The sequence below is a fragment of the Plasmodium cynomolgi genome, chromosome 7, assembly GCF_000321355.1.
Source record: "Plasmodium cynomolgi strain B DNA, chromosome 7, whole genome shotgun sequence".
Taxonomy (NCBI): Eukaryota; Apicomplexa; class Aconoidasida; order Haemosporida; family Plasmodiidae; genus Plasmodium; species Plasmodium cynomolgi.
The window spans coordinates 940,792-962,985 of NC_020400.1; the positions used below are offsets into that span (position 1 = coordinate 940,792).

Consider the following 22,194-nt stretch of genomic DNA (forward strand, 5'->3'; position numbering starts at 1 on the left):
AAATGTGTCAGCCTTTTCTTCAATTTTCGCTTCCATAAAGAGAGAGGCGTCTAGCTGAACAGAAGAAGAGTAGGTAAACCGCCGGAAAGGAAAAAAGTTTTTTTTTTTTTGTAAAGCGGTCTCCCTGCTATCCGTCGTAGCCATTCGTTTCCCTTCATAAGATGGGACGTAGGAAAAACGTAAAACAGGTGAGAAGAAGTCGAATACAAATAAGGCAAGAATATGAGTAGGTCAGGCGGGACGCCTATAAAACGGCCAAGCAGAGAAAAAAGCAACGAGAAGAACGGCGTGAAGCGTGCGAGCAAGGGGAGCCGCAGGAGCAACGGTGTGAGAAGCAGTATAAGTAGCGACATAAACAGCCACGTGAACGCTTACGCGAGCGCCAACCTGAGTGCCACCGACGACCGCAGTGCCACCAACGTGGGCACGGACAACCCCGCCAGCAGCAGCCCCAACAACGCCGCGAACGGCAGCGGACACGATGACTATTACGCCATCTTGGACGAGCTAGGAAAATCGGAAACCCCCAAATTTAGATCCGTCAAGGATAGCATGGATGAAAATCTCAACCTTGAATTTCTGAGATCCTCCAGCGAAAATTACACCTATAAGATTACCTCCAGAGGTAGGCCCTACGAATGCATCTCGTTTTGCGGCGTGATTGGGCGGACGGCACCTCGCTTGTTCGTCTCCCCCCCGCACACGAAAACGAAAACGCAAACGAAAACGAAAACGCAAACGAAAACGCGAACGAAAACGCACACGAAAACGCACACACCGCCCCCATATGATAAATTGCCCCTCCCCTTTTTTTTGCACCCTTGAAGGCCCCGTGTGCTACTCGGCCCTCTACCGTGACGACAAGTACGTCTACCGTCACATAATCCTCAGCGACAACGTCAGACAGTATGCAGAAAGCAAAGTGCGGAAAACAAATGCCTTCTTAACCGAGCACTGTATCGTAAATGAGTTACAAATTGACATAGGAAAGGGGTGGAAGCATTTTATGATTTACGATGGTAAAATTCGAGAGCTGATTTTGCGAAAGGTCTTGACCGCCGAGGACAAGTTGAGGATGGCCGTCCAAGCACAGAAGTATAATTAGCCCCCCCCCTTTTTTTTTTGTCTTTGCGCGATGTGTTGGTCATGCGTTGATGCGGCGGCCTTCATCGATTCGTTACTTGGCTAGCCGTCCCACTAGCTGCGTCATTGGCTTCCCCACTCGTCATGCCACTCACCCGTTGCGCGCAACTCTTCTTTAATTTTCCCCCAAATGCCCCCCCTGTTTGCTTCATCATGTTTCCCCTGTTTACGTAATTTGACGACCACCCCAAGTGATCCAAGTCCCGTTTTTTTTTTTTTTTGTAAACCTTGAAGGGGCCTTTCATATATGCGATAAACTGCGTGCAGATGGACATACGAGTGGGGAGCACAATATTTTCCCATTTTTGACGTAGGCAGGTAGGAAATTGCCCTTCCCCGCATATCTCCATTCGCACATGTTTTAAATAATTTGGGGAAAACGTAAAAAGGTTTCAAACTCGATTGACGTGATGTATTATTTTTATTTATTTTTTTTTTTTTTTTCCAAAGTGGCCTGAACAGAGGGGAGTAGACAATCTACTACTTGTGTTGCTGCACTTTTGTGTAGCTCTCCCTCTCCAATAGGGGTTGAATCATTTGGGGTTTCACCTAAGCGTCGGAAGGGGCACTTCACCTTTCTGCTCATTGGTAGAAGGGGACCTGGACCCCTCTAGGGAGTAACAAAACGCATGAGAATATACCCTACCTGCGCAAAGGCCAGTGTGTAGTTGCACCCCCCCGCTGGGCACATGCAAACGCATGCGCGTGTGGTTTCGTTTCGTTCCGTTCCGTTTCGTTTTTTTTTTGCGAAAGGATGGTGAAGGGAATGCTCCGCTAAGCCGCACAATTCGCATGTTAGCAACGTCGACCAGGGGGTGTTCAATAGTGTCAATTTAAAAAAAAAAAAAATCGACATTTTTTGACCCGATAGGAGGACATCGCAAAGCTGGGCCAGCCATAAAAAAAGAATCCCACGTGGAAAGAACAAAACGTGGTGGGATGGTACGGCTTGAAAAGGCGGCAAAGCAGAGACAGTCAATTTGTTAGCCGATCAGTTATATATATTCCTCCCTTTGTGTGGTACCCCCCCCTTCCTCTGAGCAGTATCTTATTTGAAGTTTTTTTTTTTTTTTTTCTGTGCACAGATATGTGGGGGTCCCAAGAAGTGAGCGAACCCCGGGTGATGCCTCGTGTGAGTGATTAGCAGAGCTGCTCCACCACCAGAATGAGTCGCCTCTCGCGCATCTGCGCGGTTAGAGCGGTTAGAGCAGTTAGCAGGGTTAGCGGGGTTAGCACGGTTAGAGCGGATAGCACGGTTAGTGCGGCTAGTGAGTTGTTCCGTCCGCTGGATCCTCACGGTGAAAGGAAAAAGGTGCTATACCTTTTAAACCTGACCAAGTTTCATGTGTACGAGCAGCTGCTCCTAGAGGAGTGCCTATATCGAATGAGTAGCCCCCTCAGCCAGGGGAAAAACAACGTCGGGTTTGTTCTCATCAACGATACATATTCCAATGCGAAGGAGGAAGAAAGAGGAGATGGATTCACCTCAACAGAAAACAAGTGTGTCGTTTTTGGCATTAGTGGGAAAGTACCTAATTTTATAAAGGATGTGAACTACGTTAAGAAAAATAAAATTGCACTAATTAGAAGATACACAGGAGGGGGTACAGTGTACGTTAGGAACAACTGCCTTATGTTAAGCTTAATCCTCCCATTAAATTTTGAAAAGGAAAGACAGCTGTATCCTTCCAACGTGACGGAATGGGTCTTCAACTCGTTTTATCATCCCGTTTTTAACCCTCCATCTGGGGAGGAAGAAGAAGAAGAAGAGGAAAAAAAAAAAAAAAACAAACAGCTTTTTCCATCACCAAAATGATTACGTATATCACCGTTACGACCCTGTGCATGATGAGATCACGATAAAAAAAGTTGGGGGGAATGCGCAAGCCTTTTCTAAAAATTATTTTGTCCACCATACGTCCTTCCTGTGGTCATGCGATTACGATGAAATGGAGAGAGTACTTGTTAACCCCTCCAAGCAACCCCAATACAGAAATAAAAGAAACCACAAAGATTTTTTAACCTCCCTGGAGGAATGCCTACCTAGTGGTGGACACACCCCAATGGGATTCATCAGCAAATTCGTTTCCAACATACGACGGTTAATTAATCAACAGAATGATAAAAATAATAATGGCCCCTTTTGGCAGTTTAATCAGATTGACTTGGGTATCCATCGAGACTCTTCAATCATGCAAGGCGGTCAGATCTTTGACCAGGTACACTCGGTGGATGTAGACATTTTGAAGAACCTTTTCCGTTCCTTTTGCAGCAGCGAGGAGACGAGGAATCTTCGGTCGGCGCGTTTGTTGGACCCCCTCGGGGGGGTGATATCCGATGATGCCTTTTCCGGGCCCTCCTTCATTTTGCGGTGATCGCAGCGGGGAAGTCCACCCGAAGTCCACCCGAAGTGGTGCCAGGAAGTGGCGGTAGGAAGCGTCCCCATCGAGGGATCGCATTCCCAGCGCAGTAAAGCGGAGAAATTGTTTTCTTTGCAAAGCGAAGTAAATCGAGACAATGCTCATCCGTTTCTGCCCATCCGTTTCTGCCCATCCGTTTCTGCCCATCCGTTTCTGCCTATCCGTTTCTGCCCATCCGTTTCTGCCCATCCGTTTCTGCCCATCCGTTTCTGCTCATCCGTTTCTGCTCACCCGTTTCTGCTAATCATATTAAAGTAGGCACCCCCCTGGGGTGGACGCAGCGTGCACATACGTATGTACGTACGTGGTGCGGCCTCCGAATAGTCCACCACCTCCCCGTAGCAGACCGCACATGGGGATGAGTCCCCACCGAGGCTGACACACACATGTGCGGACATATACACACGCACAACACACACACGCACACATCTGTGCAGACCCCTGGGGGGGGATGAACCCACCTAGGGCTTCCACCGGATGTTGGTCAAGTTCCCGTGGAGATATTTTTGCAAGCTGAGAGGATTGGACCACTCAGAATTCAAGTAAGAGTCATCATCGTCTTCCTCAAATTCTTTTTCTTCTTTTTTTTTCTTGTGATAATAAGCCAACATAGCCTTGTATGTTGCTTCATCAACTCTTCTTTCTCGTTCTGGGGGTCCCATTTTTGTTGGATGTAGCTTTACGATAATTTTCGTTTTTTCATTCTTCCCTATATAACTCCGAAGGGGGGAATCCCCACAGAGTTCTTTGCCTGCCCACCAGATGGACGTTTCGTTTGTGGTGAAATCCTGTGGGGAAGGGGTGGAAAAGGCGGTGCAGGAAGGGGTATAGGAAGCGGTGTAGGAAGCGGTGCATAAATGGGTGGAGAACTCGGTGCAGGAAGCGGTGTAGGAAGCGGTGGAGAACTCGGTGGGGCGGAGGGGCGTCCACCTTAGTTTGCTTTACGCGCCCCGGTGGAGGGACAGTCTTCCCTTCACACGATGCGCATTCCACATTTGCGTGGCCGTCACGTGGCCCCCTCCCATTCTTACATCGTTGAAGGCGTTTTCATTTTCCAGGAGCAGCCTCGTCGGGTCGTAGGGGGGCAGACCCTCCATCGAGGGGTAGCAAGCGCTCAAGGCTTCCACTATCAATTTTAGCAGTTCGTTTAGTTTGTCCTGGGTTATGGCGACGCGCTTGTCCGTCTGCGAAGTGGTGAGGCGGTGAGGTGGTGAGTTGTCCAGTTGGTGAGTTGTCGAGTTGGTGAGTTGTCCAGTTGGTGGCTAGTCGGATTGATTATGAGATCAGTTCGCTGCGCGCTTCGCTATGCATATCCCCATGCATGTCCCTATGCACTTCGCCCCCTCGCCTACCTGGTCCACGGCTAACGCCCGCTTCACCTTGTTGATGGCATCCCTCAGTTTAAGTTCCCCCTCACGAGGAGGAGGAATTCCCGTCCTGAAATTATTCTCATCAGGGTTTGTCACTTCCTTTGGGTTGTACATGTTAGGGTTGGACAGGCGCAGTTCCTTTACACAAGAAGGAGGAGAGGGGAGGAGAAGGCGGGAAAGGGAAAGGAGTGTATACAGGAAAAGGAAGTTCAGTGTGGGTAGTTTTTCAAAAGCGTCTTTTACTTAATCGGGTCGCTTCTCCCTCCCTTCCCTCCGCTTCAACTCACCTCGTCGGTAATTCCCCGAATGGCCTCCGGTCGTAGGGGCCCATGGTTGGCCAACTGAATCGACGCATCCAGCAGTCTGAGCATTTTGCATCTGAGATTATGCAGCTTCACCAGGTCCTCTTTCAAGTGGGCGACCAAAACATCCACATTCGTTTCGAACATAAATTGGTGTGTCTCCTCTTCGGTTTTGGTGTGTATGAGGACCATGGTGTCTAGGAGGGTGGTAAGAAGCTGAGGCAAACATATGACATAGACGCGGGAAAATTAAAAACTAAGAGAAGGAGATTCTACTTTTAGATAAACCGTGTCCCACTACACATCAGGGGGGGGACTTTAATTAAAAAAGCGGAGACCTACACACAGTAAAAAGTGTTATGGGATTATACCCTCTCTGAGGAAAATATCACTCCTGTTACAATTAATAGGAATTTTACGTAAATTTACACAGAGGGGTGGGATCACCGTTAGGCAGATGTTCCTCCACATTTTTATCCTTTTAAGAACCTAAATATGGCATGCTTTCTTTTTCGCGTGATGGGATTCATTCCTCCTTCAGCTGGCTAGCCATCCCACGGGAGTTCTTTTCAATATGTCGGTCCCACTCAGAGATTCACGCGATTTACGCGATTTACGCAATTCACATGTTTAACACTTTGGCTGGACGCTTCAGCGTGCTGTTCAGCTTGCCTCAACAGACAGTCCCATTTTTTGTTCAGTGCCAAAATTGATGAAAAAGGAGGGGAGAAACCATATGTGCAGTTTTTCGTAGACCACGGAGAAAATGCACACAGGGGGGGAGCGGTGGACTCGGCAAGCGCGGCAAGCACGTGCTGTGCTTTGCTATCCGCGTGAACGTGGCCACGGGGGAATAAACCCACGGAGTGACCGCACAGGGTGACCACACAGGGTGACCGCACTGACCACGCGATGTGCCCCTTCGTTGAAGCGGCCTGAGGACTGGTCAAACGATACCAAGGAACTACACCAAATATTTTTTTATTTTTCCTTGACTGGGCCAATCTATTATAACTTCTCGCCACGCGAATGGAGTGCCTATTTTGCAGATCCGCCGCAGGAAACGGGAAATAATTCAAAAACGGGGTGACACAACAAAAAGTGGAGTAGTCTTTCAGGGGGAGCGGCGCCATTGGGAAGGTGGGACTCCTTTGACTCCCCGACGACCTGTCTCCCTCCAACGTGGTTGCCACACCCTTCGCGCGATTACTCAACCGTTGGCGTGATTACCGAGCCTATCCCAAAATACCCATTTTAAAGCGTTTCCGTGTGTGTAGAGAGTTCAAATGGAAAATTCCCCATACGTGGCAAAAAAAAAAAAAAAAAAAAAATTAAAAAAGGGATCATCCTGGAAACCTCTTTCTCCACACCCACTTCTCTTCATAGCCTAGCCGCACTTTCCCCCTCCGCAGCCCCCCTTGGCGGCAAAGGACAAGCCGGACGAGCGCGTGATGGTGAGGTTCATGAACGACTCTGCATCCGTGGGGTGAATTCCCACGCAGTTGTCAAAATCGCTCTTCTTAGCCTTCAGTCTCAACGCGAGAGCCATACCCTGAGTAATTTCCCCAGCATTAGGACCCACATAGTGAAATCCAACGACTCGGTTGTCCTCACTCTTTAAGCAAACGAGCTTGGCCAAGCAGGTGCTACTCACATCTGTGTCATACTGATCCTTCTGAGCTCGAACATGTTTCTCTCTATGCACAGCAGATATCTCTAAGTTATTAAATTCCTGAAGGAATACTTCAACATTGGATTTACCAAACACTTCGTATGCCTTTTCTTCTGAGTAACCACAGGCTCCATACTCGATGGGGGTATAAATAGACGTCGGTATGAACGTATAATCCATGATTTCTTTCGATTGGTTAAATAACCTCCTGGCTAGTATTTCCCCCGCTTTGATAGCTACAGGAGCTAACTCAGGGACGTCTACAGCGACGTCTCCCACGGCAAAGATATTGGGAACGTTGGTGCAGCTAATCTGATTGGTAACAATTTTGTTCATATTTTTATTGACTTGGATTTTTAACTGATCCAGGTTCAGCATGTCTATATCTCCTTTCCTTCCTGTTGCGTACAGGACGGTGTCAAACAGTTCACTAGTGCCATCGCTGAAAAGGACGGATATTTTTTCTTCCTCCATTTTGGTTAACTTCTTTGGAAGAACTCCATTTTTGAAGAGCACTCCCTGCTCCTCCATGTAATTCTTTACCTTGAGTGCACACTGAGAATCGAACCCTCGAAGTACTATGGACCTCACCGCAACAGTGACATCGTACCCTAATGAGTTCAAAAACCCTGCACACTCCAAAGCAACATAGGATGCTCCAACGATTAGTGTTTTTCCTGGACTCTTCTTCATAGAAAAAATATCATCGGATGTTATGCTAAGTTCTTTTGCACCTTCCACGTCCTCCGGGATATGTGGTCTACACCCAGTTGCGATGAGAATGTACTTAGCTGTGATGGACTCTTCCTTTGATAAGTCTCCCTTTAGGTAATACGACACGGTGTGTTTATCCTTTAGGGTAGCTAATCCGTTAATATACTTTACCTTAGATGATCTGAGTCCTGTCATGTAGCTAAAATTTAGGGAGCGTATATGAGACTGAACCGTGGTAACTAGCTTTACCCAGCTGTGACTTAAATCGTTACAAGACCAACCGTATGGAGTAGAGTCTAACTTGAAAAGGCTACCCATATTTCCTGCGTAATGCATCAACTTTTTTGGCACACATCCTACGTTCACGCATGTCCCTCCTATCCCCCACTTGGTTCCTTTGTTACTTGGCTTCACGTAATCGAACAGGAGTACCTTCGCTCCGTGCGCTGCTGCCTCCTTCGCGGATGCCATTCCGCCAGGGCCTCCCCCGATCACCACATAGTCATAGTCGTAGTCGGATTTACATTCGTAGTTGTTACTTTCCTTGGAGTGCGCTTCCTTCTCCAATAAGCCCTTCCCTCCTGGGGGTTCCTCCCCTTCCGCCAACATATGTCCGTACTTTTTTTTCTCACTCTCTGTGCCACTCATCGTTGGTTTGAAAAACACTTCGGCGAAGTTCCTCCTCTGAGGGGACTTAATGTGCCAACTTGGGGATGTTACTTGATGCCTCAATGATGGGATGGCCCTCCGGGGGGTGATACTTTCTCGGGGGAGTCCACTGCTATTCAGAAAAAGTCGCACCTTTTTCACAAAGAGATGCTCCGATGCTTCTAGCTTAATGGGCGATATGGCCAGGCTGGCAAGAGCCTTGTTCATACTTCTCTCTGTTCTGGGGGTGGCTCGGTGGAGCGAGCGCGCGCGATTGGGAGATTAGCGTGTAGGTACTCTACAGGGGTAGGTGCGACAGGGGTGGATGCGATAGAGGTGGATGCGACAGGGGTGGATGCGACAGGGGTGGATGCGACAGGGGGCAGATGCTACAGGGGTGGATGCTACATGGGCAGATGCTACAGGGGTGGATGCTACATGGGCGGATGCTACATGGGCGGATGCTACGGGGGCGATAAACCTCTCCACACTGGCACCGCCTAACCGCATCACGCCTAGCTGCTACACTTTGCGATCGCAGGGGGATCCACGCGATGGCCTTCTATTTGGAGCTCTCTCATCACAGGGTTGCTGACCTCTCTCTCGCTGTCATTTTGCAAAAAAACGGTCATGCCTACTGTCAGGTTGATAATTTAATCGAGCGCTTCATTTTTTTGGTAATGCAAATGGGGATTATTTTTTTCAGTAGGATAGCCGCTTCGCCAATCACGCCGCGTCGACAAAAAAAAAAAAACGTGTGCACACGTTCCCCCGCAGAGAGTGTGTGGAGAGGGAGCCACACAGATCTGCATCCATTTGCGTAAACAGTTGGGGAGTTCAAATCATATGAGTAATTTTGGCTTTATATTTTTTTATCCACCTAGGGGAGATGACCTTACCGTGGGCATATCTATACGTACGTATCAGATGGGAGGGTCCCCCCCCATGCCCCCTTTCCTCGCCGCTCATCAGCAGGTATGTGCCTAACAGGTGGGTAACACAGCAGCGCAACGGAGAGATTCCCTTTTTCGTGTAGAAACAGCTGAGGGGACACGTGTAGAGGTAACAAATGGCTACGCTGTGATGGGTTGGCGCTTCGCTCGAAAAAAGGCGGTCCCCAAATGGGAAACCAAGAGGGAAAAAACCCAAACCGTCCACCTTTCCCAGCTGGCCCATCTGGCATATCCACATTGCCTCTGCCTTTTCCGTGCCATTTTTCTTTTCAATTTCGATACGCACCACTTAACTTGGATCTGGGTGATTGTCCAAAAGATCTCCTCCAAATGGAGACCCCCTCGGGGGGGAGTGGATATTCATATGTCTTTAAGAATAAATACCACCCTGACACTTTTCCAAAGAGGAAAAAAGAAAAACGTTTTGACGAATGCTCACTTTAAAGTGAGACATTAAAAAGGGTTAACTCGGAGGGGTCAATGAAGACGTGTGCAAGTGAGCACTACGGAAAAAAAAAAAATAAATACAAAAAAAATAAGCTAATCAAACATGAGCAACGTGAAGTAACGGATGGATAACGCGCTTCCCTCCACTGTCTGTGCAAAGTATGCAACAGGACAAGCACAACAATTGTTTGTCACTAATAGATGCGCGCGTTTTTCCCTTTCGCCAGGCGGCCCACAACGAATTTGTGGCGCCTGTCCATTTTAACATTCGGCCATCAGCCATTTTAACATTCGGCAATCAACCATTTTAACATTCGGCACTCAGCCATTTTTAACTTCTTGCTATGGGCCATTTTAACTTTTGGCATTTTCGCCGTTTTGCCTTTGGCCGTTTTGTTCCCGTTCACTGTTTGGCTTTTTTTTTTTTTTTTTTTTTTTTTTTTTAAATTGGGGATACTAATTTTTTTCTTTTTTTTAGCTAGATAAAATAAAACCATGCAAAAGGAAAAAAAAAATAAAATAAAATAAACACCATTCCTTTTTCCTTGGTGCTTAGGTATGCAGCAAAAGCTTTACATAGTGTACAGCACACACCTCTACATGCACACATAGTACACTTCTTCACATATCCATGCGAATTTACACACGAATGTGAGGGGGGGATCCCCCCCCGAAAAAAAAACAACCAATGTAGAATAAATACGACGCTACGGGGGAAACGAAAACGACGAAGCAGCTTTATCCTTCAAAACGCGCAGAGTGCAAAAATTTGGCACAACGCGGCATCCACAAATCAACACATGTACATGTCTGCATGTGCGCATGTCCCCATGTCGCATTGGCAAACGCGCGCATATGAAGGCACCTCCGCTTCGCATAAATGGTAGTAAAACTGAACATTAAGGGGAAAAAAAAAAAGCAGCAGCAGGAGCAGGAATAGGCACTGCAACAATAAAAAGGATTAAACTACTGAAACGATGAAACTCAAATAGGGGTGCAAGCGGAACAACACTGAGATTCACTTGGGTGCACACGTAGGGGTTGTTTAAAGCACCGTCGGTGGGCGTCGGCAGCTTATGCCAGTGATTCGGGCTATCCACATGGTTCGCACTTTCCACTCTTGCGCGTCCTCATTCGTACACATAGCCATTCATAGGTGTTGGCATTCGCATTCTCTTCTCTTTCTTACACAAACTTTTTCTTTGCCTTCCATTTTGGCTTTCCCACCGAGTGGGCGAGCGGTGGGGGGACTTAAAAAAAAGGGGCGACGCGAGCGGCGCGCAAGCAAGCACGCATGGATATACACACGCATGGATGCACAAACGCAACATCCACACATGCAGCCTGCGCGCTTGCCTTTAAAAAAAATTGAAAACGCTACAAAGGTGGGGAACCAGGTCAGGCCCGCTCGTAGGGGTTCGTAACGATTTTCTTGTATGATCCTCTTCCGCGATAAAAGGGTCTGAAGCTGGGTTGTCTCAGTCTGCAAGGGGGCACACACGTACATATGTATGCATGTATGCTTACATACGTGTACATATATTAACACTTCGTGAGGGCGAGGTGCATCCCCACATGAGGGAGCTACCCTCTTAGAGCCATTTCGAATGCATACCTTCCCCTAGGGCCAAGGCTCGTCTTCATAGATCGACCCCTAAAGGGGCTAATTTTCGGTCGATTGAATCCGGGGATGTTTCGCCTTTTGCTACAAACCTGTTGTGATGTGGAACGACAAAAAAAAAGGGAAGTGTGTTTGCCTGTCTGTGCAAATGCGCTTGGGTGGGGGGATGCATCCGACGTGCATACAGATTGCGGAGGGGGACAAAGGCGGATAAAAGATAAGCTTCTCTCGCCCCCCACACGTACCTTAATTTGTCTTTTCTTGAAAAAGGACTCAGATAGGGAGAGTGCCGTTCGGACGGAGGACGCGTCGGCGAATTCGATGTAGGCATATCTGGGGGGGAAAAAAAAAAAAATAAAATAAAATAAAAAATAAATAAAAATATACACGCAAGGGTGCTCAACAAACGCGCGCACCGCCCTCCCCACATGTATACACAAAATGATTCGTTGCTTGCCATACCCCTTCGAGTGTCCCGTGTTCTTGTTCACCAATATAGTCACTCGGTTTATCAGGCCGCACTCCGAAAAGAGGGACTGTAGTTCTTCCGGTTGGGTAGAATAGTCCACCTGCGCGTAGGGGAAAAGGCCAATATAGGTAAACGCAAGGATGGGAAGAAGCGGTTGAGGTAGTGGAGCGGGATGGAGTCTAACAGTAAGTGGCCTGTGTACACTGGCTGCATTCACACAGCTGCTACATGCAACCTCCTCGCAGCTACTACGTGACCACTTTAATTCTTACGTTCCCAACAAAAATGGATCGGTTGTTTATCTCCTCTTGCTCCATCTCGTGCGAGTCGAGAGCACCGGACTGGTTCATTTGCATCTCTGCGCCTTCATTCATCATCTAGACGGGGGTGGGGGGGAAAAAAAAAAAAAAAATGTTCGAATGAGTGAGGTGGAGAAAACCACAAGGAGGAACAACGGGGTCTAATGGAGTCGCCCAACACATGTAAGAGAGATGCATCCGTTCGGTGTGGATGATCCACATGGTGGTGAAGACGGAGGAGAGCACTCCACATGACGCGAGATTTGAAAAAAGTGCACACACACACGGTGGATGGGGGAGGAATGTATACAAAAGGGTGCTGTGAAATGCGGAAGGGGCGGGGGCTAAAAACCCGGGTGGGCGCAACTCACCTTCAACTTCTGCAAATCGCTGAATTCCTTGTCGATGCTGTTTATGTCGTCAACCGGGACATTAAAATTTGCCCCGTCATTGTCGCCCTTGTCGTGGTTCATTTGGTCTAGGTTCATTGGCTCCATTTTGTGTGGTCTACTTGGTGTTGCTTCGCCGGGGCGATACGGTAGGTTTCGCTACGGTTCGTTTTGTTTCGCTTCTATCCGTTTTGTTTCGCTTCTGTCCGTTTTGTTTCGCTTTCCTCCGCTTCAACCTGATGGGAACAGTTCTACGTGCTTATCTTCCGGTGGCACGTTGCGTTAACTGAGGTGTGCCCACAACACGTGTTGCTCCGCGACTCTTCTGGTAATTCACTGTGGCTACACAAACTCCCGTTGAGCCTGCACGATCGACATGCGCCTTTCTCGCTGTGCACCTGGTATTCCCGATGCGCGTGCAGAGATGGGAAGCGCCCGACAGACTAAAGTGCAGCTGACGAGCGGAGAGCCCTCTTCACCTCGTACGTGCAGTCAACAGTGGGACCCAAAATGGTCACGCGGATGAGCGACACGCAGGAGTGGGGAGGCAGAAGCGGGTACCCCGAAACGGTAGTCATAAATGGCACGCAAAATAGCCGCTTTGCAATGTGAAAAACCTTGCGCAAGTACCACCTTCACATGCCTGCCAAACGACCGACACGCGTACGCACGAATGGATGTATGAACGTACATATGACCATGTACATATGCATATACGCGCATATATATGTATATATATATATGTATATACTTGCCGTGCGAAGGAGGAAAAACTCAAAAAAACATAAAAATTACGATCAAAGAATAAAAAAAAAACAGCAAAGTTAGGAGAACTCAATTTTCATTTCTGCGTCATTCAAAAAGAAGAAACATGAAAAATCCGAAGAAAGGGAAAAAAAAAAAAAAAAAATGGCGGGTACGTATTAATACTAATATACTATATTCACTGCTCACATTTATTTATTGGGAAAAATAAAAGCGCTTGTGCGTTTGCCCTCTTCACGTCACTCCGATGGGAAACAGAAGTTACGCCTATCAGTCGATTGATTCACTAATTTGGAGCTGCTCGGAAGGAAAAAAAAAATATACATATACATATATATGCACGTTTTTACATGTACAAATATTTTTCCTGTGCGAGTTTGTTCCCCGTCGACGTGTTCGCAACTATCGCAGGACTTCTTCAACCCGCGTGGTACATCGTGTACACCGCGCCGCTACAAATGGGCTGCGCTGGCGCAAGTTTACAGTTTTACCCCCCTCCCTGCGGGGATAGTGGCCCATTTGTATGTAACTGCCCAACACGGAGTTGAGAAAAGCGTCACGGTAAGCTATATATTGGCTAAGTAGTTACTTTTTTTTTTTTCTCCTTCTGTCGTCATAATTTCTCTTTCGTGTACCCCTCCCCCCAACCATCACGGGAATTCAACTTTTTTGTTTTGCATCACCTGAATGGTAGCCCTTCAAGGTGGACATAATTGTTCCACCTGTGCAAATATTGAAAAAGGGTATCCACCAGTTATGCCCCTTCCTTCTACATGTACACGTTGGGGGGTAGAGTCGAGACAGTTGTGTCGACCGACTTCCAAGTGGAACGGGCGTTGACGCACTGCAGATTTGCAGATGGGTACCATGGAACATATAACCATGTGAGCATTAATTCCAACGCGAATGAAGCTGTTGCGTGGGTCGCTATTTACGTGAGCCTGTGGACATACACGCACACGCGCGGTTAGAACAGCAGTAGGGCATGCGGGAAATTGCTCCCACATCAGTCCTTTAAAGGAAACCACACAGAAGCTGCTTACAGCAGTTCTTATCCGTTTATATATTTACCTGCCCATGTACACGCACTTGGCTAATTTTTCCAGGTGCCCACTCTGCGTGATAAATCCGGTTGGAGATACCCCTAGGGTGGCAGTTCGTTGGTAGCTTTTCTCCACCTGCTTATATGCCCGTCCACAACGTCCCAATGGTGGCCACGCGTTGGAACCCCATTTTTAATCATTATTGAGAGATGCTCGGGAAGTCAAAGCGGAGGAAGTAAATCGGGTTAGCTCACTTGGCGATTTGTTAAACTGGAGTCCCCCACCCCTCGACCCAATGTTCCGTTTTTTCAATTGCGCCCATATGACGAGGGACATAAATGCATACATATGCATATATATGCATGTGCACACATGTGAGTCACCTTTTGATGCACCCGGAGAAACATCACAATTGCCTGCACTTGGACATGCACCCCGTTTGCGCAGCCAGGCACGTCACGTGCCACATTAGGGGATACACAATTAAGCGCGACAGATAGGGGGCGGTGACTGTAACTACAACCTTGTACCGCCTTACGTCTTCCCAAATATTGGCACAAAATTACCAAACGTACACACATGTGTGTGTGTGTGTGAGGGGGGATGGACACAAACTGCCTGACCCGGCAAGGTAACTTTTGCCTCCTACTACCATTTTGGCAACCCTCGCTTCCACGTTGGAGTGTATACCCCCATGAGCTTTCCGTCACCATCGAACATACGTGTAATCAACGCTAACTCGAAGGAAGTGCCTTTGGTACACCTCGTATTATTCCTCGTACTCCCAAAAATTAAAATACCCCTTCGCAACAGGGGACAAAAATGTACAAGAATTGCCTGAACATGTTAATAAAAAAAAAAAAAACTAACCTTTTAAAGGGGTAGCCAAATGGGACACCAAATTAACAAACGTGATGGGATGAAAAGGAAAAAAAAAAAAACCCCTACTCATCTTTTTACTCTCGTGTAAAACATCGAAATGGGAAAAATAATTATCCCCCCTTCAAGGAAGCATATACAGAGGGGGAGCAAAACACAACGCAGATATCATCGCCTATTATATCTCACTCTCTCCCTTATTTGCAAATTTATCGGTTATGCGTGATGCTGCTTGGGGGGATTACCCAGGTGAATGTTTAAGTTGTCAACTTTTTTTTTTTCCCCTGCACTGCAATTTTTTTTTTTTTGCGTCTTACGAATTAGTTTTATATGTTTGCCTCTTCTAACCTCCATCGTTAGTGTAAGATCGCGCTGGGTTGCACGGGAGTATGCATATGCGAGTGTGTACATGTAAATTACATGTTCAAAGGTGTTCGTATGTTCATCAGTACACATGCACGCACGTGTTTTTTTTTTTTTTTTTTGTATATTTTTTATTTTTTTCCACAACACGGGCATGCGAAAAAAGCGTAAAGGACGCAACTGTTGACACGTGAACAAGGTGAGGGTCGCATATGCTAATGAATTTCCCTCCACTTAAGGGTGAAAACAACTGGAAAGGGGGTAACCGTTACGTGAAAGTAGTAAATGATATTCTTTTTCCCCCCCCAATTGGAGTAGCCAATACGCATATGCTTTTACCCCCATGTGCATACTCATCTGCATACTCATCTGCACACTCATCTGCGGACTTCCTACCCTCTGAGGAAACAGTCCAGTGGTTCGCCTTTTGCCCCATTTTGTTGCCTCACTTTGGGGTGGGGCAAAGGTCTACATATGGTCCTTCATTTTCCACTATGTTGGTTGCTTTGCTTTGGTGGGTGCGCACATCATCGTATTACTGTCCCTAGTAAAAAAATAAACACATGCACCTGGGCCATTTGCAGTATTGTAAATGCAAGTACTCAAATGGACACCCTTTTTTTTAAGTTGCCTGTTGGGGACTGCCTGTTGTTGCGATGCCATCGCGCCTGCGACGGCGATAGCCTCTGAGTTTGCCTCTTAACGATATGCATGTTTGTGCCTCCAATTCATCATTTGAATTGAGGGCGTAGGTCTTCACACCACATGGCTTCCTTCAGCCTAATGTGACTTCAACCTGCTTGCCGCTTTTTTTTTTCGTTCCATCATGCTCCGCGTAGCAGAGCGGGCATTTTTATTTTTGTGCGCCTATCGTTTTGCCATCCTGGAAGAAAGTTTTTACTTCCCTCCGTTTCGTCTTTTTTTATTTCTTCGCTTTGGTTTTCGTTTCTCACTTCTCCATTTTTTTTGTTCGCCCAACTCGCTCCGTGTTGCCTGCAGTGCAGGGGCTAGCCGTTTTTAAGCCGCACCTCCGGAAGACGTGTACCGATGAACCGCTTGTTTAGTGATAGCTCCCTGTGGGCTCTGCGCGCACGTATGCGGGTGTATGTGCAGGCATCGTACGCGTCGTACGCGTCGTATGCATGGCAGGCGCCATAGGCAGAGCACGCCTCGGGAGCACACGCGCGCCTATCATTGCGCGTACTGCTGTGCCGACCATTGCGCGTACTGATGTGCCTACCACTGAGCGTACTGCTGTGCCTATCACTGCGCGTACTGCTGTGCCTATCACTACGCGTACTACTGTGCCTATCACTGCGCGTACTACTGTGCCTATCATTGCGCGCCGCTACCCCAGTTCAAGCAGCGGGCACGCACGTACGTATGCACATGTGCCCCTGCATACGCCCATACATACGCACACCTGCAAGAACGGCCGCTTGCACTTGAGCAGATAACGCATAAAAGAAAATAGCGTGAACGCTCAAATGTGCGAACGAGAGAATGCAAGCATAACGCCCATTCATACAGGTCACCTGCGTACGGTTTGAAACTTGTGTAGGTGACTTTCCCTCCAGTTTATCTCCCCTTCTCTTTTTACCCTCCGTTACCCTCCGTTTTGTTCTTCTCTCCGCTTTGTTCCACTGACTTTTTTTTCCTTTGTTTTTTTTTTCCTTTTTTTGTTTTTTTTCCTTTTTTCATTTCACTTTATCACTTATCAGCTGAGCACATCGACTGCGCCTCCCCTGAGCGTGTCGCGCCTGGCGAGGCACCAGTTTTGTAAATTCGTTTTTCCGCCGTGCAGCCCCCGCACAGGAGAAGGGTGCGCACATGTATACGCAGATACTGCTGCACACACTGGTATGCAGGCACTTTTTCTGCGTCTTCATCGTCGCCTTCATCGCAGCCTTCATCATCGCCTTCATAGCCGCCTTCCCCTTCATCGCCGCCTCCCCCTTCGCCGACCACTTCCCCCCCCTTTGCTTGTTCCGCTTCTTCTTCATGGGCAGCTCCCCGTGACACATGCCAAGGCACAATGAAAACGCCCGAATTCAGTCTAGACTCGCTAAAGAAAAAGCGAAAGAAAAGGAAGAAAAAGTTGGACTACGAAAAACTGAGTGCACACTATTTCTTGAAGCTGCCCATTTTTATCGTCCTCATGATTGCATTCTTCCTCAATGCCTTTATATACATATGCATAAGGTTCTGTATTTTTTTTTGCGAGAATGTGTCCTTTTTCCTCATAACAAAGTACACTGATTTTTGTAGATGCTTGAGGAAGGGGCCATGTGGTGAGGCAAGAGGGGACGCAAGAGGGGACGCAAGAGGGGACGCAAGAAGGGAGGCAAGAGGGGACGCAAAAAGAGAGGCAAGGGACTGCAAAGGAAGAGAAAGAACCCATGATAATATGTACGGTCCACAAACGATGCATAAGGCAGAAGAAAGCATTTTTAAGATAGATAGACTGATGCGGTCATGCAGTAGTTACAAAGAGTATATAAAATATGCATACCGAATGGATGAGCTGACTGGGAAGACTGTACACATAAATGAAAATGATGATTATATAAACACTTATGATGTAAATTTACTAAAAAAAACAAGTCAGAGAATAAAAAAGAATTTGAAAAACAGTGATGTGTTGAAGTTATTGGAAGATATAAAAGTAGCTACGTCACCAACTATTAAGGCAATTTTTAAGGAAAAATATTATTGCAAAACTTATTCAACTCCACATATTATAGTGACTGATTTTATAACACATGTGATGGATGGGCTAGAATTTGTGGATCGTTATGTACATGAACAGAAGGAAACGAATTTGAGTTACATTTTTTCTGATGAATATTTATTGATTAAGAGAATTTTTAAGGATGTTTTTCGGCAGTGGGGAAATACTGCCTTGTTCCTCAGTGGAGGTGCCATTCTGGGTCTCCATCACTTTGGCGTATTGGAGGTTTTTTTAAAATCCTCGATTAATGTAAACTACTTTGAGGAGTGCTCATCTTGGGGGGGACAACCCACTCGAGAGAGTGAGTCTGCAAAGGAGAGAAAATCTAGTCGCTTTGGTCAGCCGAAGAGTCAGGAGAGTGCACACATTCGGGAAGAGTGCAAAGCGGGGGGGGTCTCTAAAGATAAAGGCACCCATGCGGAAAGGGTAGGACGTAGCACAAAAGGAGGACAGCCCCTCGTAGGGAGGAACCTCACCCCAGGTGCTAAGCCACCCAAAGGGAAGGATGCAAAGGTGAACAGAAATGAAGAAAAAGGAAAGACGAGCAAAGTAGACCTAATTAAGAAATTTCTTTTTAGTCGCAATCGACTTGGCAATAATTCGGGATACACCCCTGTGGGGGGGCCTCCTCGTAGCGGAAAGGCTTCCAACAATCCCGTCAGCGAGGGGAGCTCGGGTGAGTTTTCCTTCAGCACGAGTAACTCCTCGTTGAGCGAGCTGGGCTTGGGCTCGGTGTGCGATGAAACGGTGGGAAGTGATGAACGGGATGGGAGTGATGAGCGGGATGGAAGTGATGAGCGGGATGGAAGCGGTAAACGGGATGGAAGCGGTAAACGGGATGGAAGCGGTAAACGGGATGGAAGCGGTAAACGGGATGGAAGCGGTAAACGGGATGCCCCCCGCCAGCTGCATAACGTGAATAGCCGCGTCAGGGGGGTAGGGAGGCCCAGCCCCAATCGCTCCTCAAGTCACCCCTCCTCAACCCAAGAAAAAGATTTCGTGCCAAACGTCGAAGACAACGTCCTGCCGCAAATCATATGCGGGACATCTGCAGGGAGCATCGTCGCAGCATGGGTGTGCACTAGAACGAATAAAGAGTTGTTACAAGAGTTCAACATCGAATTCATTTATCAAATCGTTTCTTGTTTTTCCTCCGAAAATTGGCTGTACTCTTTTTTTAACATTTACAGAAAGGGTAACTTTTACGACATCGATAAAATTGTGAAACTTATTCATAACCTCTATGGTGATATGACCTTTTTGGAGGCTTTCATTAAAACGAATTTGGTTTTAAATATAACTGTGACTAGAGCCGAGTCAGGAAATACGAATTTTTCATGTGATGAGGATGGACATATGGTCTTAAATTATATGAATAGTCCCAATGTGTTGATTTATACGGCTGTTTTGGCTAGCTGTTCTTTTCCCTACCTGTTGCAGCCATTTAAATTATTGGAGAAAAAATACAACAGGGAGAACGTGCATAGGTTCATATCCCTTAAGGAGGTGAGTAATGCCAAGTTTATTCTCAATAGCAATAGTGCGTTTAACCAGCGGGGCCATTTGAGGGAGACGGAGCGCGGGCCCAGCGGGGTCAGCATGGCCAGTGCGGTCAGTGCGGTCAGTGCGGTTAGTGCAGTCAGCGCTACTGGAGATGTTGGGGAAGCGAGTGTAAAGAGCGATTCGGACCACTCGGACGATTCGAGCGATTTGGGCAATTCGAGCGATTCGAGCGATTTGCGCGATTCGAACAACCCGAACGATCCGAGCGAGCTGTCCGAAAGCGCGACGCAGTCCGATCTAACAAGCAGCGGACTCCCCAAGGATGCACACCGCGCAGCGCAGAAGAAGCACGTCCATGTGCGCGAGAAGGTTAACTCCGTGAGCGCAACGACGGATGTGAGCATGAAGGATGAAGCGGATCCTGGGAAAAGCAGTTTTGATAAGGGTACTACCCCCTCGAGGGGGCGCCTCAAATTGAGCTCGGCGAGGTGCTCAGATGACCCAAAAGGGGGGAAGAAGAGGAAGGGCAAAGGGATGGTCCTTCCTGGCGCGAGTGGCGCGAGTGGCCTGAGTGGCACTACTGGTACGAGTGGCGCTACTGGCACGAGTGGCTCGACCGTCGCTGCAGTCGCTGCAGTCGCTGTGGTCTCTGCCAGTCGAGTGGACACCTCGGAGCGCAGGGCTAAGAGCAAATACGGAACGGTCAAAGGAAGCAGCACGCCGGCTGGGAAACGCCAAATTAGAGTAGACGAACAGGAAGACCATTCGCAAGGAGATCAGCCAAAGAACAAAGCAAGCGAGTGCATCGACCCTAATGAGTACAAAAACATAAACCTTTTGGACGAGGAATACACCATTATAAACAGCGTGCAGTTCAAGAATACCTACTTTCATGATGGATCTTTGAAGAGCGACATTCCAGCTCATAATTTGAATCAGATTTTATCGGTGAAGTACAAAATCGTTTCGCAGGTGAATCCCCATGTGTTCCCTTTCACAGGGGTTAGGGTTCACGGGGAAGCAGGCAAGCCTGTAAAATGGAGAGGCAACTCTGGCCACTGGAGGGCTGGGTTTTTAATGTCCTCTATGGAAATATTATTTAAAGAAAACATGCGGTACATTTTGAGGCTGATGGCGTTGCTGGACTTGTCTCCCACTATCCGGGGTCTGAACGCGGGCTCCATCGCGATGCAGGTGAGGGGGAGGCAGCCGCGGGGGGAGCTGTAGGGCGGCTCTCATGGGGGCAGCAGTTGTAGGGAAGCAGTTGTAGGGAAGCTCTCATGGGGGCACCAATTGTAGGGCAGCTGTTGTGCTATCCGCTTCGCCCAACCTATGCCACTCTCTTCACTTCCTTTTCCATTTCACCCCCCCCTCCCGCAGAACTACAACGGAGATATCACCCTGCACCCGAAGCGCCTCTACCTCAGGCACTTCAAATTGATCAGTGTGTCAAACTACGACGACGTGGAGTGGTACATACAGCAGGGTAGACAAATGACCTTCCAGAAGCTCCCCCTCATTTTAAACAGAATGAAAATAGAGAAGAAATTGATCAAGATGAAGAAGTCGTTCTTTTGAGGTTAGGAAGGGGAGGTTAGGAAGCGGAGCAGAGGAGGCGAAGGGGTGGCAAAGGGGAGGTGAAGAGGTGGCGAAGGGTAATCCCCTTGTCAGTCGCATAGCACGCCCACGTCCCTTGCGCGGTTGGCCGGCTCTTTCACTTTTTTTCCTTTTTTTTTCGCCCTTCTCATTCGCAGTGTTTATTTTGTTTCGTGCCGTTTGGGGATCTCCACTCGGAGTTGCGCGCTGAGGAGTCCATTTTTGTTGGGGGAAAGAGGATTAGCCAAAAAAGGGTGAACAGAGAGGATGCAAAAATGGATCCCAGAAGAATGAAATGCTTTGTCCCCTCTCTCCCCTTTCCCTCGTTTTCATCCGCCATTTTTCCAGTTTTCCTTTTTTATGTCCATACGCATGTGCGCGTTTAACGTAATTAAAACGACCTGCGCTGAGTGATCAGGCAGCTTGCTTCCCAAGAGGGGGGAGGTACTCATTATATGAGGCCTTCTTCGTGGCAGTCCGCCCCCCTCCCCGTCTCCTTCTCCCTCTTCTTCTTCTTCTTCTTCTTCCTTTTTTTTTTTTTTGTTATCTGCGTGCGACCTTTTTTAAAAGGTTTAAGGCGATTCTTCACCCGATTGTGCGCCTAACCGTTGTGTCAATTTTTGTTTTAACCAGCTGCACATACAATCAATTCATTTTTGTGTATTCGCTTTCTCCGTCCATTCCACCATTGATTACATTTTCATGTCTGACGCGTTGACCATGTTTTACAGCTTCTGTGGTGTCCATCCCTCGTGTGACCCAAAACTGTAAATTTTTCTTTTAAATCAAATTAGACAAGCTCCCACACAAAAGTGGGTTTCCTTCAAATGAGTTGTGAACAGTTTGCTTTAAAAAAAAAAAAAAAAA

At 47.6% G+C, this 22,194-nt stretch overlaps 6 protein-coding genes across 6 annotated transcripts; 3 read left to right on the forward strand and 3 right to left on the reverse strand.

Annotated features, from left to right (window-relative positions):
- Window positions 1–552: 552 nt before the first annotated feature.
- Window positions 553–1,105, forward strand: PCYB_073110 (hypothetical protein; the record flags this gene model as incomplete). The annotated part of the gene is made up of 2 exons (XM_004221708.1): window positions 553–625; window positions 828–1,105. The coding sequence occupies 2 exons, from the start codon at window positions 553–555 to the stop codon at window positions 1,103–1,105; spliced, it is 351 nt and encodes a 116-aa protein (XP_004221756.1).
- Window positions 1,106–2,308: 1,203 nt separating this feature from the next.
- PCYB_073120 (hypothetical protein) lies at window positions 2,309–3,518 on the forward strand (the record flags this gene model as incomplete). Its single annotated transcript, XM_004221709.1, has 2 exons — window positions 2,309–2,859; window positions 2,897–3,518. 2 exons carry the CDS (start codon window positions 2,309–2,311, stop codon window positions 3,516–3,518), a joined length of 1,173 nt encoding a protein of 390 aa, XP_004221757.1.
- Window positions 3,519–4,024: 506 nt separating this feature from the next.
- On the reverse strand, window positions 4,025–5,427 carry PCYB_073130 (hypothetical protein; the record flags this gene model as incomplete). Its single annotated transcript, XM_004221710.1, has 4 exons — window positions 4,025–4,351; window positions 4,595–4,747; window positions 4,916–5,071; window positions 5,221–5,427. The coding sequence occupies 4 exons, from the start codon at window positions 5,425–5,427 to the stop codon at window positions 4,025–4,027; spliced, it is 843 nt and encodes a 280-aa protein (XP_004221758.1).
- A 1,195-nt stretch (window positions 5,428–6,622) lies between these two features.
- On the reverse strand, window positions 6,623–8,510 carry PCYB_073140 (thioredoxin reductase 2; the record flags this gene model as incomplete). Its single annotated transcript, XM_004221711.1, has 1 exon — window positions 6,623–8,510. A coding segment is annotated over one exon (1,887 nt), but the record flags the coding sequence as incomplete, so codon positions are not given.
- Window positions 8,511–10,834: 2,324 nt separating this feature from the next.
- PCYB_073150 (RNA-binding protein) lies at window positions 10,835–12,136 on the reverse strand (the record flags this gene model as incomplete). Its single annotated transcript, XM_004221712.1, has 6 exons — window positions 10,835–10,951; window positions 11,026–11,152; window positions 11,287–11,382; window positions 11,536–11,623; window positions 11,753–11,859; window positions 12,032–12,136. Coding segments are annotated over 6 exons (639 nt in total), but the record flags the coding sequence as incomplete, so codon positions are not given.
- Window positions 12,137–17,532: 5,396 nt separating this feature from the next.
- PCYB_073160 (hypothetical protein) lies at window positions 17,533–21,309 on the forward strand (the record flags this gene model as incomplete). Its single annotated transcript, XM_004221713.1, has 4 exons — window positions 17,533–19,039; window positions 19,217–19,614; window positions 19,669–20,925; window positions 21,112–21,309. 4 exons carry the CDS (start codon window positions 17,533–17,535, stop codon window positions 21,307–21,309), a joined length of 3,360 nt encoding a protein of 1,119 aa, XP_004221761.1.
- Between the last annotated feature and the right edge of the window lie 885 nt (window positions 21,310–22,194).